At 41.1% G+C, this 18,189-nt stretch overlaps 2 protein-coding genes across 2 annotated transcripts; both read right to left on the minus strand.

Moving 5' to 3' along the window:
* Nucleotides 1-397: 397 nt before the first annotated feature.
* LOC114443318 (TBC1 domain family member 10A-like) lies at nucleotides 398-6,366 on the minus strand. Its single transcript, XM_028417247.1, has 9 exons — nucleotides 6,203-6,366; nucleotides 4,645-4,744; nucleotides 4,440-4,547; nucleotides 3,908-4,014; nucleotides 3,685-3,799; nucleotides 3,502-3,567; nucleotides 3,028-3,217; nucleotides 2,302-2,456; nucleotides 398-2,105 (listed from the first exon to the last, which is right to left on the minus strand). The coding sequence occupies exons 1-9, from the start codon at nucleotides 6,364-6,366 to the stop codon at nucleotides 1,701-1,703; spliced, it is 1,410 nt and encodes a 469-aa protein (XP_028273048.1). The 3' UTR covers nucleotides 398-1,700.
* A 1,438-nt stretch (nucleotides 6,367-7,804) lies between these two features.
* LOC114443340 (protein phosphatase PTC7 homolog) lies at nucleotides 7,805-14,601 on the minus strand. The gene is made up of 6 exons (XM_028417277.1): nucleotides 14,047-14,601; nucleotides 12,821-13,000; nucleotides 11,821-12,019; nucleotides 10,582-10,705; nucleotides 10,366-10,495; nucleotides 7,805-10,167 (listed from the first exon to the last, which is right to left on the minus strand). The coding sequence occupies exons 1-6, from the start codon at nucleotides 14,246-14,248 to the stop codon at nucleotides 10,109-10,111; spliced, it is 894 nt and encodes a 297-aa protein (XP_028273078.1). The 5' UTR covers nucleotides 14,249-14,601; the 3' UTR covers nucleotides 7,805-10,108.
* Nucleotides 14,602-18,189: the final 3,588 nt, after the last annotated feature.

The raw sequence follows: 18,189 nt of genomic DNA on the forward strand, positions 1-18,189 counted from the left end.
AATGCAACTTGGTAAAATCATCTGTAAAATAGTCAGGTATGCATGTATGCAGATTTAAATGCCTGTAGATTTAAATGTAGTAATGACTTGTTATAATCATATATCGGAGCGCATATTTTATTGTATTATTGTGTATATATACTGTAGGTAGCAAAACACAGCTAGTATTATACCAAAGTCTTCAGGAATGGTTAAGTTTCAGTGGCAGCAAATCAGTTAATGGTAATAAAAAAAAAAAAAAAAAAAAAAAAAAAAGCTCTGTCGCTGCTGTAGCTCCACTGATGAAATAAATTTTGAATAAATTCTGATTTTCTTGCTTAAAATCAAAGCAGCAAAATCTTTTAAATCTAAATTTTTATAAGATTATACATCTTTTAAATCTTTAATGTGGCTTTTAATAGCTTCAGAGGACCTGATGGATCAACAGTGCTTCCTAAAAAACAAAAAACAAAACCGTAGCACTTCTAAAAAAAATCACACAAACCCACACCCAATTACAAAATCTTCCACAGAAAATACTCAGATGTATGGATACTTGTGCAACTGCTCAATAAGCAACTTCCTGGAATGTGAATATTATATAATAATATTCTAATTAACTTCATTCAGACTGTTTTTCTTCATTTGACACAATTTTTAAAAATGAGTATCAACACTCGGTCATTTCCAAAGGTTTATGGCTCCTTAGTCTTTTAATACCTTTTGTTTCTCCAATGGTTTTTAAATATACTTTCCTCTTATGTCTTTTTTTGTGCTTCATATTTAATTTGTAGATAAAAAATGACCCTAGGCTGTGTTTTTCTTTTACAGTAAAATTAGATTATCTTGAGACTGAATGATTCACAAACCTGTAAATGTGATTGTACAAAGACAGCTACTTCAGAATTTACAGTATTTCATTCACAACATAAATATACACTCTGTGCACTCCCAACCTGACAACAAACAAATACTGTAAGATACGATCAATTGGATTAACTCTTTGGATATATCAGAAAAATACATGTAATAAATCTTTGGCTTAGTGGCACAAAATGTCCCTGTACATTTCTCCTTCATCTGAGTGTCACACAGCTTGTGTCAGTTAAAACTACTGCTGCTCACCGCTGAGGCTGAGACGCCCTCAAGTGTTCAGTAACAGCAAAGACAGCACAACAGTCAGAAGACTGCACTGAACTCACACACTGATAAACTGTGTGGCGAGCTAGCACGACTGAGATTAGCAAAGCAAGATAATTCTAAATCTCTGCATTGGCAACATAGTGACTAAAAAAAGGAAGACTATAAAGGCAAGGTGCTGTACAAAAGGTCTCATCAATTCAGACGAAATCCAACTTCACTTAAAACAGAGGAGATAATCCAAGCACGGCTTCTAAGAGGTATGTAGCAGCAGGAGCTGTTAGCGGTGTTGTGTCACTTCATGTTCAGTGCAAAGCTTATCATAGTGTCAATCGGTCTGGATGAAATGACACTGAAATTATGTTGAGTGTTACAGCAGCTGCCAAGCACTCAGTGTGTTTCATTTTTGATCCCATTGCCTTTTTAACATTTGTAATGAGTATAAAAATAGTAAAACTCTTCATTACAATTAGAAGGTCATCGAAAACGTTATAATATCACTGATAAGTGTGATGAATGCCACTGCTAACCTAGAGCTGTATGGAATGATCTGTGTTTGTAAACGCATACATCTCTCCCTGCTACAGGTAAGTGTCATGCTCTGCACTGCTCAGACTCTCTTTGGACCCTTGTATGGTCATTTGGTTAAGGAGAGGTGAAGGTTCCCTGGGAGCAGGGTAAGGATTAACCGTCTCCCGTGGAGGAGTGACCGCTTTCGTCTGATTTTCCTCTTTAGTCTTTCTACTTTCCTTAACATTCTCTGCTTGTTCCCCACCTGTCTTGGGAGCAAGGGGAGACTCCACGATGATGGTGGGTCTCTGCTTTAAGTCCTGTCGGCTGGGTGGCTCAGCAGCCATGATGGCCTTGGCGCCATGCATCCTGGGAGGAGACTTACAGTGTAGGTCTCCATGAGTCTCCTTCCAGCGCTTTAGCTGAGCGTGGTGTTCCTTCTCAATGTCTTTCTCAGACACTGGTAACTCTATAACCTGAGGGACAGGCAAAACATCTGTGTGAACTGTACTGAACCCTTTGCCAGCACTTTATACATTACGTATTTTATACCACAACCTCAGGAGGCCAAAGTCAAACAAGGGTTTCTGCATCCAGACAAACAGCAGCAGGTGCAGGGTCAAAACTATAAAAGCAATAGGATAAAGATAAGGACAGTCAGTATAGCCCTACCTCGTGTGCCAGGAAGCTTTCTTGCATGTACTGTGGCTGTATTGCTCGAAGCCGCTCCATAGTCTCATAAAAACCCTGGCAGGCCTTCAGTTTCTCCTGGGATCCCAACGTGCATTTCAGGAGAACCAGGCCCACCCTGAAGAGGATCTTTACTCCTGAGAACAGCAATGCACACGTGACTCACAGCTAGAACAACAGCCTTTGTCACACACTGACTTAAAACACTTAATAATCTCATCCTTATACAACATCACTAAACACAGAATCTCCTGCCTCACCAGAAAGGTCAGAAACATTAGTGGCTAAAACCAAACACCATTATCTGCATCATTATGTAAGACCCTTCTCACACCCTTTAAACAAAGGAATGTTTTATGGTTTTACAGTTGCTTTGTGGATTTGATATGCTTGTCTATGTTTTGAACGAGCAGTGTGGAGGCAGCAGCACTTATCTACGCAGCTATAAGGCTGCCTGGCTCTACAACAGTTCTCTAATGGCACAGGTGCCAAATGTAGAAAGTCCACTCTAATTGTTACACAGATGTTGCCTCATAAAGCCACATCACACAGAGCTGCTGTCTGTAGGACAGATCCTGTAATTTATCCTGCTTTTAGCCTTGGAAATACATTATGTAATCATGATATTATCTCTACTGGAATGGCACATCAGGCTGGATTAATTTGCTACAGAACAATATATCTGTAGGTATTTCTTTGGTGGCTCACCCTCACAAAGGAACATGTCCCACACACGCAGCACAGAGGCCCATGGCAAAGTCCGAGAGAAAACACACATGAACCACTCGGTCATGTACAAGTTGGGCTCCAGCTTCTGCTTCTGAAGGTGACGGTGGGCCACAACAGACACCCGCCGCAGCAGAGCATACAGGATCTCACCATCGAGCTGGATGGCCTCCTGTGGAGACAACAGGGAAATGCAATCAGTGCAGAGAGAGACAGACTCCTTTCACTTTGCTTAATCTGATAGTCTGATAATCTCGTCCTTGTGGCCTGGTCACCACCTCATGTTATTAGCTAGTTAGCATGTCTGTGTCAAGTTGGAGACACTCTGAACTGAGAGGTCTAACACCAGCAGCAGCCACATGAACTGGCACATAAAGAACACAACAGCATTTTAGATGTTATGCCAAGTTATGTCTTGGAAAAAATCACCATCTCCCTTAAACTGCTGGGACTCACCAGGCCTGTGCTGTAGTATCCTGGAAGGTATTTTTCACAAATCTGAACAAGAACCCAGAAAGCATCCTAGGACAAAGAAAGGAGACTGGATTAGATATTTATTATAGGGGAAATATGGTGCAAAGAAAACATTTTAATAGAGAGGACATAGCAGTGTCAACTGGAAATTATGACTGTGTTCACCTCAGCTGGCATATGCATCAGGAGTACAGCAGCAATGGGACCTTGAGCCTGGCAATAACCCTCTTCAGGCCGATACAAAGTGTAAGCCTTCAGCACTCGGAACAGGTCCTGCTGCCTGTGTGCAGTACCAAAATATGTCATGTATACTGTATTTAAAAAAAAAAAAAAATTATTATACCCATAACCAAAAAATGGCTATAGGCCTCTGGAATGAAGTGCGTACCCATGGCCTTGTCTCGCTGCAAACATTTCATGGAATGGGAACTGTCGGTGGAGGTCCCTCTCAATGATATCCACCCACTGAGGATCTCCTGGCTGGAGGTCCAGTTCCTAAAACACACAGTTCACACAGCAACATTCTACATTAAAATGTATTTAAATGCAGTTTTATTAAGTACATGTTTTAGTATTTTAAAATGCCTATCGTTCAGTATGTAGAATTTACACCCCTGGGCTTTGCCAAGCCTTAGTTACTGTTGCTGTGTTTTATGTTGATACTTGATCACACACACGAAAACAATGTAATGATGGTCAACCTTGTCCCCTGTCATGACAACTGCTCATTACAGGACCTAATCAAATATACACACTGAGCTTGTTGATGTCAACAGCACAACAGTGCATCTGCAGTGTAGCCTGACCCTGTTTGGATGTGCGCATTCTTTGATTAACGTATGTTTTTTCCCTGACCTTAAAACAATGTAGATACATAATTTGATAATGTGAATATCAGGTCACATAAATCTACAGCTGACCTCAAACTTCCCATGGTTTTGCTCCCTCTTAACTTTGCCCCCAGTGAGGTAGAGCCAGGCCCGGCCACGCAGGGAAGGCGGGATCCCCTTCTGACAGCGCTCTTTAACCTGTTATTCAAAACACACAGTTACAAAGAGCCTACAGGGAGCAAAAGAAGCAGAACAACTAAGACAACCCAGAAGGTAACATTAACAAAAAGCAGACCTTTTTGTGTTTTTTGGCCATCCATTTGTCCCAACTGTTGAGCATCTCCAGCCATTTTGCCTCCCGCTGCCGCAGCACCTCAGGAGGAATGTCTTCAGCTCTGTGGAGACAGGAAACGATGAAACCAATAAAAGCAGCAAACTTACAATGGCCCTACTGTACTCTGTCTGTTGCCTCTAATAACTATAGTATAGGGATCCTCTGATGACAGGGGAATCCTGTCATCAGAATGGGGGGTGGAGCAGCAGATCATCTCTTCCTTGTACAAGCAGGAAACCTCCTCTCAGACAAAGCAGTTGAACGCTTGCCATTGACAGCGAAGTGGAAGGAAAACAGGAAGCTGTGGGAATACTTTCCCCTAGTTCAGTTTCTACAGCCTCCTACACAAAACATTCACCATATCTCACTACAGGACAGTACTACTGGAAACCAGAGCTGTCAACTCATGTACACACGTATACACGTACACACATACACACACACCTTCTTGCCGACTTGAGTTGCTTTAATCTTATCTTAACAATGCAAAGCAAAGCGATGAGGACAGGTTGCATTGTGCAACAAACCACTTTGTTTTGTTGTAGATAGCCCAGGCAGCCTTTTTGATAGGCTCTTCAAACGACAACATTAATTACAAATTAGGTAAAAGCAATGTGTTTAACATCTAAAAAATAATATATTGCACATATTGCATTCATCTATCTATCCATTCTCTACAGGGTAGCGAGAGACTGGAGACATTTATTCTGGTGTGCTTCTGTTACTTTGTGAGGCAACAGGTAATTTTTTAAGATCACAAGATCAGCTATGCCAATGACACACAGAAGGAACAGGTTTGTTTCAGATGTGATAACAACAAAGGGCAATCAGATGCAAAGTAAACATGACCAGTGGACTCATTATAGTTAGGCGTAAGTATCCCCCCATTAATGGGGAATACGCCTTGTTTAACTGGGATTTACCTATTAAAAGATGGAAGCTGTTTCACAATCAGGAGGACGAAGCCTATGGTTCCACCACACCTTGGTGTGTGATCCTCCTCACGCATTAGGTTTAAGAAAAGATTTTCAACCTCTCAAAGTCTGCTCATGACTCTAGTTAACTATTATAAATAATAATGATTACACAGAAACAAATATAATACACATCGGAATATTTCCTGTCCCATTTAGTGTCTCACCAGAAAACATAAATATGATGACGATTACTGACACAAGGTTAGGAACCATTAGCCTGGACAGCTGAACATCAAAAAAGCTCAGAGACACAGAGGAAATTTGAGGGTTTTGAGAGTGGGATAGGCAGACGCACTGAATCCCCTAACAGAGATTTTAAAATCTCTTGCATGAATGTGGAATGTGGCCTTCTTTATAATGTCACAGGGAATACAAGCAAAATAAGTACGGTAAGATGACAGAATGATTGCTGTGTGAGAGAAGAAAATAACTTCTGAGCAACGGCTAAAAACACAACTAACCAAGAAGTAGAAACATATTAACTCCAACTCCATTCATTCAGAGTACTAAATTAAATCTTAACTGTATGAATCACTACTTACGACTCTCCAGAGTACTGCTGGGGTCCTCCTGTGAATCCATACTTGTCCGTCTGGTTCTCTCCGGGTATGACATTGCCGTTTACCTCTGGGTCTCTCTCCTTATCTGTCAGCTTCTCTGTGCTACCCCGCATATCAAACCCATTGCCCTGCTCAGTTTTTGCCATTTAATCAACATTTACCTTAGCAGAAGCCGCGAGTTTATGATGTATTCACATTCTTAAAGCGTTCTCCATGAAGACGCCCAGAGAAGTTTAGCTAGCTAGCTTCGGTTGCTAGGAAGCGTTGCTGCTAGCTCGCTAATGCTAAACACTTACTTGTTTCAATTATAAACCTCCTCTTGGTGGCTACGTAATTTATGTTCCAGTCATGCAACAAGATTTCCACCAAGTGGGTAAACTGGGAAAATAGTTAAACGCGAAAAATATTCGAAAAATAGTACAGTGTCTATGTAACTCGAAGCTGACATGCTAGCATCACACAGCTGTCAGCTGACACACACCTATATTAGCCTGAATCTCTGCTGTCAGCAAGAATGTAGGTTAGCCGCAGCTGGCTACAAGGAAGAGCAGAGAAGCTGCCTGCAGCAGATTAGTAAACAAAACATCCACGGCAACCTGTGCCTCACCACTGCCCCCTAGTGCTTAACATCAGTCACAACCATTGTCACTACCCTTTAGTAATATCAGTGTAAATATTATCCATTACAAGTTAAAGCTAAAAGCATACAGAACTAGAAAAGGGCATTTCCTGAAGAAAATGCAAGTTTGATTGCTGCAGTTGAAGCATTGCTTTGAATGCTGATGTGAGGGATTGCTCTGAATTGCTGGAGAATCTGCAATCTGAATTTAATTTGCTGAAACACGGTTAAGAATTTAGAAAGATTAAGCTCTTATTTTGAAAAGTAGAAAATGTTGTAATATTATAAAGATATGAAGAAGAAGCAGCTGAAGACAAGAACAGTATGAAGTCACCGACCTTAAAGAATAGCCTGTGACCATATGAAAGGTCAGAGGCTGGAATAATACCATAAGCTTATAAGAAGCACAGGCTGTGTGATTTGAATGTGGAAAAGTAGTATACAGCTGAAGGATGATCAATATGACACATATAATGCTTAAAATGTGATAAAGACTACAAATATGGCTGCTTTGTATGCCTCTGTGTCAGCCTGTCACCGTGGTAACAGCTCTGCCTGCCTGCCTGTATCCATGACAACCTGTTTATCAAATGTATCAACTCTCTCTGTCCCTCTCCTAATGCATTTTCAATGTAAAAACACCCTCTAAACAACTTCTGGTTTTGTCCAAAAAAACTTGAAGTTGACCTGGAATGTCCTCTGTGAGATGAACATTTTGATAGTTGAATGGCTGAAATCGGTCAATGTATACTGAAGATACACTGTGCCAAAAAACTTACGGAAGAAGAAGAAGTAGAAAGTGGGTGAAGCGTGCAGCAATCAAACTAATAAAATGCACTGTACTATTTTTTCATTACAGGTTATACTTGTATTCTCTCTGTACTCTCTGTAGCCAAAGCCTACCACTACTTCTGAATATGAAACACTTCATACAGTGAATGGCATCATGAAAACACTCAAGACAATTTTAGTATAAATACTAGATTCTTTATTTAAATATTGTACATATTTGAAAACATATTTACATAAATTAGACCTGCATTGTTACACTGTAGACATGGGTGTACCTTTCACACTCCTTGCCGGAAAGATGCAATCATACCACACCAACTGCAGAAGCACCTTTGAGAACGACTTTACAGAAGAAACGAACAGGGGCACACTTCATTTACATCAAACACGGGGCAACACGACAGACGACACAAGCTTGCAATGACGGGAAAGGCCTCTTGATTACAGGTCAAGCTATTTGTTAAGGCTGAAACTGTGCTCACCCCCACACATGTACGGTTCACACCCCATCCCATTTCTGCATTTGGGTTACACATCTCTCTTTGCAAAGACACAAGCCATGACAAACCACAACTGTGAGAAATGACATTTGAGAGAATGATGCCAGTGCTGAGACAGAAACCATGCAAAACGGACATGACATAGAATTTTGAAATTATTGTCCATGTGTAAAAGGAAGACCATTTTTCCAATAGTTGCACTGCCACCACATCACATGTAAGGACGCTCTAATGCAGAAGACACAGTGATGACTGTTGGATAAACAACAGTGACAATATTGGTCTCCAGAAACACAATGCTATCATTACAGTGGGGCATAACTATTATATATATGTATATATATATATATGGCTTTTCTTCTGTATTTAAAACATAAACCAGAAACATGATACAACTTTTGTTCTCACCTGTAAACATTTAAAAAAGTCACTTTGCCAACACTTTTGGCCATCTCTCTCTCTCTCTCTCTCTCTCTCTCGTGTACACATATACACACACAATTCTGAGCACAAGGAACAGTACAGTATTGCTGTTTACTGTATGACATTTGTGTCAACAAAGAAAAGAAAATGTGTCTTTGGTGCACATGCGTTTAAACTGTATAGACTTTGTCCAACTTATCTGGACAAGCTGTTAGGCGAAAAACAGACAAGACTATCATGAGTAGGACAATATTATCAGTGTCTTTGAATAATGTAATTTGGTGAAATCCAGCACACACTTATCACAATCATGTGACCATGTTCATGTAAATAATATTAGATATATACAGACGTCTGAATTACCAAAGAGAAGCAGCAAACAAAGGGAAACAACAATAAAAAACTGAAACATACACACATACACAATAGGTTTGATTCTTTAAGAGGCTGTGTCCTCATAGTCATCCATTACAAACTCTTCAATCAGTCATTTTTTAAAACAAGTGTTAAAAAAATACATCTTTTTCTTTACATTTACTCCTGACCTATCATTACAACTGTAAGCATTCCCAGATGCTAGCTTTAGCTTCATGAGATAACAAATATTAACATAAAATTCACACATTCCACTAAAAACTTGTACACCACATACACTCATTTAATAATCTTCCTGCTGCAGCAATCAAACACCTTGTTCATTTCAGCAAGTGGAAGCGTGGGATTGACGAAGCTCATTTTCAAGATTCATTTCTATACAAGAAAATATATTCATGAGTGTATGAGTGTATCGTCCACAACAGTAACGAAATAGCTCAGAAAGGCCAGTACATAGCCCTAAAAACACAAAATATGTACAACTTTTCAGGTTGTGTGGCTCCCTCAGCCAAGTGACAGAACCTGATTACCTTCACATGAAAGCTTTGATGCAACTGAGCAAAAGTACCAGTTATCTCTCCCACGGTTAACATACCGAAACCGAGACGATACTACCTAACTCTTACACCACATTCTCCAACTACGCCCAACATCAGCCTCCTCAGTCCTGTCCTCATGCTTTATTCAAACACATTTACAACACATAATACAAGCTTGAACAGAGAAGAGAGACAGAGTCTACAGTCAACTACCACTTCACTGTAAAGATCCAAACCCATGGCTTATTCCTTAAAATATCTTTTTATTATTTGAGAAGGCTACCAGATTTTCAAGCCCTCGTCCTGGACTGTCTCTGAGCCACATCACCTACAATTATTAATGCCATGTGATATGACACAGGAGACCTGGTCTCCTATATCATGATCAACATGAAAGCATCCTGGCTGTCTGACGTCCCACAACCATTTAAGCACCAAAAGAAAAAAAAAAGAGCAGAAGAGAACAAAACGCAGGTAGACTTCAGCCACGCTGCGAGGAGTGTGTGTTCTGTTGTCAGCGGGCCTCCCCTGTCAGCCCTCAGGGACACAGTGCATTTTGGGTGGGGCTGCAGGGAGAAGACTCAGGCAGACGGCAAAGGATCATCCCCAGAGGAGCATGCTCACAGTGACGCACACATTCTTAGTCAGTATATTCTGCCACAATAGACAGCAGCACCGTGATATCATCTGGCTTCCCTCCTGTAGAACAAGAGAATGAAGAATGAGGAATGGCATACCGAAAGCATAACCTCTCATAACCTTTATTTAGCTTTGGTCTAAAATCAGTAAAGCTGAACATGCTTTTTGTGACAAACCCTTTTGGTTTCACAGCTTTTAATAATATTTGAATTACATTCAGTGTGTTAAGATGATCTTAAAAGGCACAGGGATCCTTACCTCTTACATTCAGGCCATTGTCACAGGCAAACTGTGCAAAAGGGGACATATAGTTTGGGTCGTACGCAAGGTCATGAGCTTGCTTTGCAATGCTCTGTGCAGTCTGCAGGATGCTGTCATAGTTGGTAGTCTGAAATGATGAAAAAAGGAACTTAATGAAAGATGTAAATTTGTTTTTTCACATGGATAAAATAAGTTGACATCCAGAAGTGACACCTTGAGTTTTTTGAGCTCCTGAAGAATCATGTAGTCTGGCATGTTGTCAAAAAGCCCATCTGTTGCCGTCAAGATAATGTCCCCGAGCTGCACGTCAAAGGAGGAGCTGTCAGCTGCTTCAGGACTAGAGGAAAGAAAAGGGCACAACGAGATCAGTCACGTGAAACGTGCAACCGGAGCATCCGAACAGCTGACAGTTTTTACAGAAGTAAACAAGTCAGAAGTCAGTGCCAAATTCTAAAAAGTTGGACACGGTGTGAGTGTGTAAACTGACAGCTGACTTTAAGGCAGCCTGTCCTGTTTGTCCTTGTCAGATAATGAGCGACCTTGTTGCTGACTGACACCATGACCAAGACTCCAAGTTTTATTTCTTGAGAGCCTTTCCCACTTTCGATTAAGGTTTTTATATTTACAACTTACGAAAACTATAAATGCATTTTAAAGGAATGATAAGCAATCAAAATGTATTTTATTGCACAAAGGAATGCTGAATCAACAGAAACCCCACCAAATGGATTACAAAGGGTTTATTCTTTGTTAATTAGTCTGGCATTGTCAGAACATAATTGTTATGCCACAGTCTGGGTAGCCTGGCAATAATGAATGCCACAAAGAGACATTTGATAGCAAAATTGTTTGTGTTTTTTAGTAACTGTGGTTAAAAACAACATCCATAAAGAATGACTTACAGCGTAGCCAACTAGACTAAGAACTTCTTTTCTTAATGATCTTATGTTCTTATTCCAGAGTGTGAACAGCAACTTATGAGGGAACGAATTTGGGCATCATCAATATTATTAAACTCCCTGAAGTCTAAACCAAACAATAAACTGTGTTTGACATGACTTTCAATAAAGGCAATAGCTAAAAAAGGCAGCTATGTAAAGACACAGAATACACCTGCACCTGCTTTAGAGTGCGACATCAAAGTGGGTCTTGTTTACCTTGCAAACACTGACAGAAAGGTCTTATTTGCTTTCCACCTGAAAAGGAGGACGCATCTTACACTAAACTGTTTAACTGAGCCGTCTCCGCATTTGTTTTGACAAGGAAATGAAAGGAACCATAATCAATCAGAGTTTGCATTGTAAAAGAGCATGTAAATGTCAAGGTTCAGCACTGACTTTGCTCAGTTTAAAAAGAGCAAGCTCAAACCCCCTTGTCTGCTTGTGTTAAAAAACAACATGTGTGTGATGTAAAAGCTCCAGTATACAACTTTCAGTGCACTGAGATACTGACCTGTCGCTGAGCACCACTCCCTCTGCTCCTGGAGGAGCGATGGATAGCTGGAAGGGTGTGTTAAAATAGTGCTGTTGCTCGTCTGAGCGATGAACCACCTCTCCACCTCGTACCACAAGGAAGCCCGAGTCACCAAGGTTACAAGTGTGTAGCTGGTGACTCCGTCGATCCAGGACCACAATACAAGCTGTGCTGCTCCCTGCATGCCCAAAAGAAAAACACAACAATAAGACTGTAGCTATATGGGGTAAAATTAGTGAAATGTAACAAAACCAGAGTAAAATGTTTGAACAGTACATCTCTGCCTATTTGAATGTTAGGCCTTCACAGTGAGTATGAAAGACATGTAAAAATAGCCCAACATCAACAGAGAGCAAAAAACACACAGGTTTCCAGGTCCCAGTTCCCCAGTGACTGCAACTAGCAACCTTGAAGACGGAAGGTCATGTACTGACCTTGTTACAGCTTCCTAAAATAAAAGCCGGCCATTTAACAAATATCATGTCAGCCATCCAGTGTCTGCAGTAATGCCAGGCCTCAAAAGAAATGTGACCTTGGTCACATGTTCTGCAGGACCCTTATTTTAAATCTCAGCAATGCTCCTGCTGTATCAGTTACAGATGGATTCCTGACCTTTTGGAGATCTGGTATAAGGGAAAATGTTCCGCCTGTGTAAAAGGAGGCCACCAAGTTACAGCTTCAAATGTCAACATACAGCGTCAAGTCAGTTACCTCACTGGAATTACATCACTCAGTGGAGTCCTGTTTATGCTTAATGCTACATAAGTAAACATCAATTTTATCTATCAGGTTTGAAAAATCAAAATCAATGACATGCAAATGGAGATCACTTCAGCCATGATTAAAAATATGATGTGCATCTCTCTAAGCATACGTGCTTCATAGCCTACTGTACCTCTGAGTTGGTGTTCATACTAGTATAAATGTGTATGAGTATTGTAGTGTATCAGCAGCTTTATTTTATTGTGTCTGTACTCACCTAGAAGGGGGACTTTGTTCTGTAAGAGCTCATAGTAACCAGAGGTCAAGATACCCACTGGATTACTGGGAGTGAAGCGTCCCTCTTTCACCAGTCGCTCGCAGGTCCTCATTAAGGTGGCAGAGAACTGAGAAGGGTCAACGCCATAGTCCCGCCAACCACCAACGCCATCTGCAACACCTGATAGGGAGAATCAGAATAACAAATTTGGTTGTTGTTTTTGTGCAACACCACCATCTGCCAGACACACACTGGAGAGCGTTTACCTTGAAATATTTTAACATTAATCAGTGTGCCATGTTACATTGAAGTGATAGGCCACCAGGCACTGAGCATCCAGCCATCTTTCTGTTATTTCAAAGCATTGTCTTTGTGGGACATATCAGTTACAGAGTAGTAACTAATTTTTATCAAAGCATCATAGACAGTATATGAGGTTACCCACTCAGGTGTCCAAAATGAATGTTACATCAAATCAGAAAGTGAAAATGCATCCTGGGGTTTCTCTACATTTCCACTTCATGCATGAGACATTTCTCGTTCTCAAAAACGTCACTCAGCAGAGTTATACAAACTTCATTACGACGCCAATGTGTTACACTTGCAAACCTGGGATGCGTCTGTCAGACTGCACTTTACGGCGATACCCTGAACATTTTTAAGTGTTATGCCCGTGTAACCTTCTGCCAACTAGCCGGTGAGGACAAAGCAATTACATTCAGTAAGCTAGCAAGCTAATGATGCTATTAGCAATATGGCTGCCTCCATGCTCAACCATTCTGACCTTTGCAAGACATTGTAGTGTTGAGTCAAAGCCGTTTTATTGTGGGTTTTTTTTGACCATATACACCATAAATTGAGCTGATTTATACCATATTATTTTGTATGTAATATGTCTCGTTATCAATACGTAATGCATAGACGGGGCTCATGTAGGTGAAAGGTCATTTAGTGTTTCATCTTATAACTATCCCCTGACAGCAATTCTTTTACATTTATTTACAAAATGACACAATTTGTGTACATGTTGATGTAATGTACGCATAAAACCAGATTAATAATCCCTAACTACAACTACCCTAACAGCAGCAGAGGAAAAGTTGGAGCTTTGTTTTGAAGGGGGTGGGGGCTTTCATCTGCGAGGTCGGTACACGTGCACGCTAGCTCACTGAAGGTCACACGAGCACAGAGGGTGTCATGCAAGCGACTTAACCCAGAACACTTACCCAAAACATCGGCGGCCCTGTGTCGTGCAATGAAGCAGGCGTCATCTCCGTAGCACATTCCTTTCTTCAGGATCCCTTTGCGAAAGTCTTTGCCGAAGCCATAACTGGCGGTGATCAGGCTGTAGTCCCGACCGTCCGTCTGAGACAGTCCACCCAGGACAGCCCTGGCTACAAGTCTGCCATAAGACAATACGGATAACATCACCTAGCAAGGAGGAACCCCGTCTTGATTATAGCCCGCACACGCTGCCCCTTCTCCTCTCTAACCGGCCCGGCCACCTGCTTGCGAGGCTACGTCTTCAGCTCGACTCTTGTTTTTATCCGTCCATCCGACCTCGACTCTCCCGCCTCTGTGAAATAGTAACGTGGCCCCGGCAGTCGCTTTAAATTGACATATAAAAAGGCTTCCGTTACCCTTGCCTGTTCAGCGAGCTGTTTATGTCGTAGGTGAGCTTTTCATAGATGTAGTTCCTCCGCTTTGCTCTCTTCTTCCCGACATGTTTCCACCGGACAGAAAGCTGCGAGTACATACGGGTGTTTGACAGTTTACAACCGTGACGTCACGGCCAACAGTTTCCTCCAATGACAGAGCCGCGTGCAGCCGCGTGCCCGAACGTGGCTCCTCCCAGCGAACGTGCAGGGAAGGAGGCGTCCTCGTGCCTGCTGCTCCAACATTAAAAAAAGGAGAAAATATAACGTTACAAAACAACGATAAAGATCCAAGGTTAATAAAATGTGGCTTCTAATAACACACATGGGTAATTATGTGGTATGTAGGTGTTTTACAAAACAAAAAAATATAATTTATCCCGTGAAATATGTTTGATTAAGGGGTTTGAGAAATATAGAATAATAAACGTTATTTATATTATACTATTTATTTAGTACAAAGTGATTTGCAAGATGAAATACAATAACAACTGTGGATAGTTCAATGGAGGAGAGAAATTGTACCAAACAGCAAATAAATAAAATTAATTTACATTAAAAATAAAATAAAATAAAATAAAATAAAGAAGAAAATAAGGGAATAACATGAAAATTTGAAACATAGTATGTACATATATATTACACGTATACAGTATTTCGTAGTGTATTCCTCGTCTGAAGGGGTCAGTATGGGCCTTGTGATTGGTTGCTTCATCGTATGCTCTGCTGCACTGCGTTAAAAAACCCCCATTATGGTTTTCAGCAGCTAATTAAACCACACAGTCAGGCCTTTGATCCCCATCACACACATGGGTGAACACTAGGTGCTGGTTGACCTGCTGTTCACCAGCTGTCCTGACATCACAGAGCGTCACACATTTTGTGACGGTGGATATCCAGTAACAGGTGAAACCAGATAAACAGTATCATTTATTTCACCTGTCAGTGGTTTTGATATTACTGACTGTTGCTGACTGTGAGATTCTATTGTTGATTCAAGATAAATACTACTTAATTACATGCTCATGTAATTAAGGTAAAACATAAAGCGCTGCGGAAAGTACCGGAAATACGTCATGACGGAAGGGATCACCTCTATGTAGGGCACCACTAGGGTACACACAGGCTGTGTCCCAATTCAGGGTCTGCATCCTTCGGAGGACGCAGCCTACGCGGTCTCAGGAGGCCGCGTCCTCCTGAGGATCCTCCGGAGGATCCTCCACCGTTGGTAAATGGGACGGTCTGGCCTTCAAAGCACTTCCTGATTGTGGCGCGACGTCATAAATTTTGCCCCGGGAAAAACAAAAGCAGCGACAGCGACACAACACGGACTACACAACAAACGGGACAACAGTGTGGATTTAGACATTTGGAATATTTTAATATATTTATTTGTTGTTGGAGGAAGAGGAGAGGCGGCTCCAGCGGCAGCAAAACCGGTGACGGCTCATTTTCTTCAGGCTGGGAGAGCGCAGTGGGGAGGTGACGGTAAGCTGCTGTTTAACCATATTATTGATCATAATTAATATACCAGTTACTGAGCAAACGCTAGATATATAACCAGTAGATAGACAAATATGATTAAATGTAATTTATATTTGATTCAATTGTAAGACTTGATACAGGGTCTGTTTGTAATTTTAATACTTTAAATTAAATAGCTAAATGTGTACGAACCCTGCAAATAACCCTGAAACCACTGCTTTAATGTGTCATTAAGCATCAGGTCTGTCACTGCACCAGAGAATTACTGCTGGGTGGAGGAGAGTGGGGCTCCCTGCAGGACCAGCTGTCTGTCCTGGAGGAGGTGTACTGACCATCATCACCTCTGGAGGGTGAGGATACATATTTTATAGCTTTTCATATTTTAAGCTGCGTTGGAAGCCGCTCTGTTGAAGTTATTATTTTTATTTTTGCCCTTTTTAAAAACATCTTTAGTAACATGGCAGCCGCCGATCGTCAGCTCTGCAAACCCTGATGGACGATGTGGTGGACAGAGGAGACAGACACCCCCCTCCCCCAGATGATGTCCCACTCACAGCCAGAGGACTCCAAGGTCTTCACCGTGGCATCATCCAGTCCAGCAGCACCAAGGACTCCTGCTCAGCCAAACATTTATATATATGTTCTTTGTGAATAGTATTTTCTGCTGATCTTTATAAATAATAAACTGTACATTTTCATAATGCCCACTGGTAAATAGTTAGAAATGTTCTGTGTCTTTGTAAATATTGTACATAACACAACACACACACAATAAATGATTTACTGTGGTCACTGAGAAGTTGTTCAAAAGTTTACTTCAATTATAAATAGGTGATGAAACACATAATGTAACAAGGTTAGAAGAGTTTAAGAACACAGAGACAAGAACGATTTAATATCATCCTTTAATTTAATAAGTAACATTTAAATAACACAGAACATAAAATCACTGCTGTCCACATCCTCTGTATGAGCTGAGGTCTGTCCGCTCTTTCTCTGCTCTCTCTCTCTCTCTCCCCCCTCTCTCTCTCTCTCCTCTCCCTCTCCCTCCCTCCCTCTCTCTCCCTCCCTCTCCAGCCTCATCTCCTCCGTTATCAATTGTCAGGTTTCTTCTGTTTCTCTCTGCTCCTCCTTCAACAAAATGCCAACAGGCAGAATGACCGTTTGATATAATAACGATAATATTGCTCCTCACGTGAACTATACTTTATACTATACTACAGTAAACAGTCCAGAAACATCCAATCAAAGCGTTTACTTCACAGCGCCTCGTATCAACAGGACGTCATGTTTGTAAATACAAAACTCATTTTTTTAATGCCGCTGTCACTACTAGCATTTTAAAACTCTCGAACTACTGCTCTGTACTTACATTTAAATGTGAATTCGGCACTCCTGCCGCTGCCGCTCGCTTGGTCCGTCATCGTACTATTGGACAAAAAGTAGGCCCGCAAAGCATTGTGGGATATTTAAGGCCACGAAGGATGGTAGCGATGCGTCCTCCAAATTCAGGCAAAAGGAGGACGCATTTGGAGGACGCATTTGAAGGACCCTTCGACTTTTGGCGAATTGGGACAGCCTTCGCGCAGCTTTGTGACGTAAGCGGCCTTAAAATGCGCACTCCGAAGGATGCAGACCCTGAAATGAGACACAGCCTTATGTTAAATAATCTGACAAAATGGACGATCATCACACCAGCATATCCATACTATGTAGCCTTTATTGAAATCATAATGTCCGTATTTTCGTTGAAATAGCTAAATTAATTAGAAAATTCTGAATATAAGTTTGATAGAGCAGCATCTAATGAGCGTTTTAAGACTAAAATGGAGTCTGTAGCTTGAAATTTGTAGGAGGAGATACATTTGGCATATGACCCTCGTTGAAGGGCTCTCTCACAGACACCGAAATTGCTTAATATTTGAAAAACTATAGTTTTTTGAAAAAAAAAACTTGATGTTGACCCAGAATGTCCTCGGTGAAGAAGAAGAAAGAGGGTGAAGAACAAGAGTTTGATTGCCTAGCAACGGCAACCACACCATTAACCACACATGCAGAGGAGGAAACCTCACAATATATTTAAACCGACTAAAAAGTATTTTGTTATAATATTGGATTTAATAATGATGTCGTTGAAATATAACCCCAAGAAAATACCATTTAAAAAGAAACCATTACTTACGTTCCTCTCATGGTTTGCGCATGTGCCGCCCCCACACACAGCCTGTT

This window comes from Parambassis ranga, chromosome 12 (assembly GCF_900634625.1).
Source record: "Parambassis ranga chromosome 12, fParRan2.1, whole genome shotgun sequence".
Classification (NCBI taxonomy): domain Eukaryota; kingdom Metazoa; phylum Chordata; class Actinopteri; family Ambassidae; genus Parambassis; species Parambassis ranga.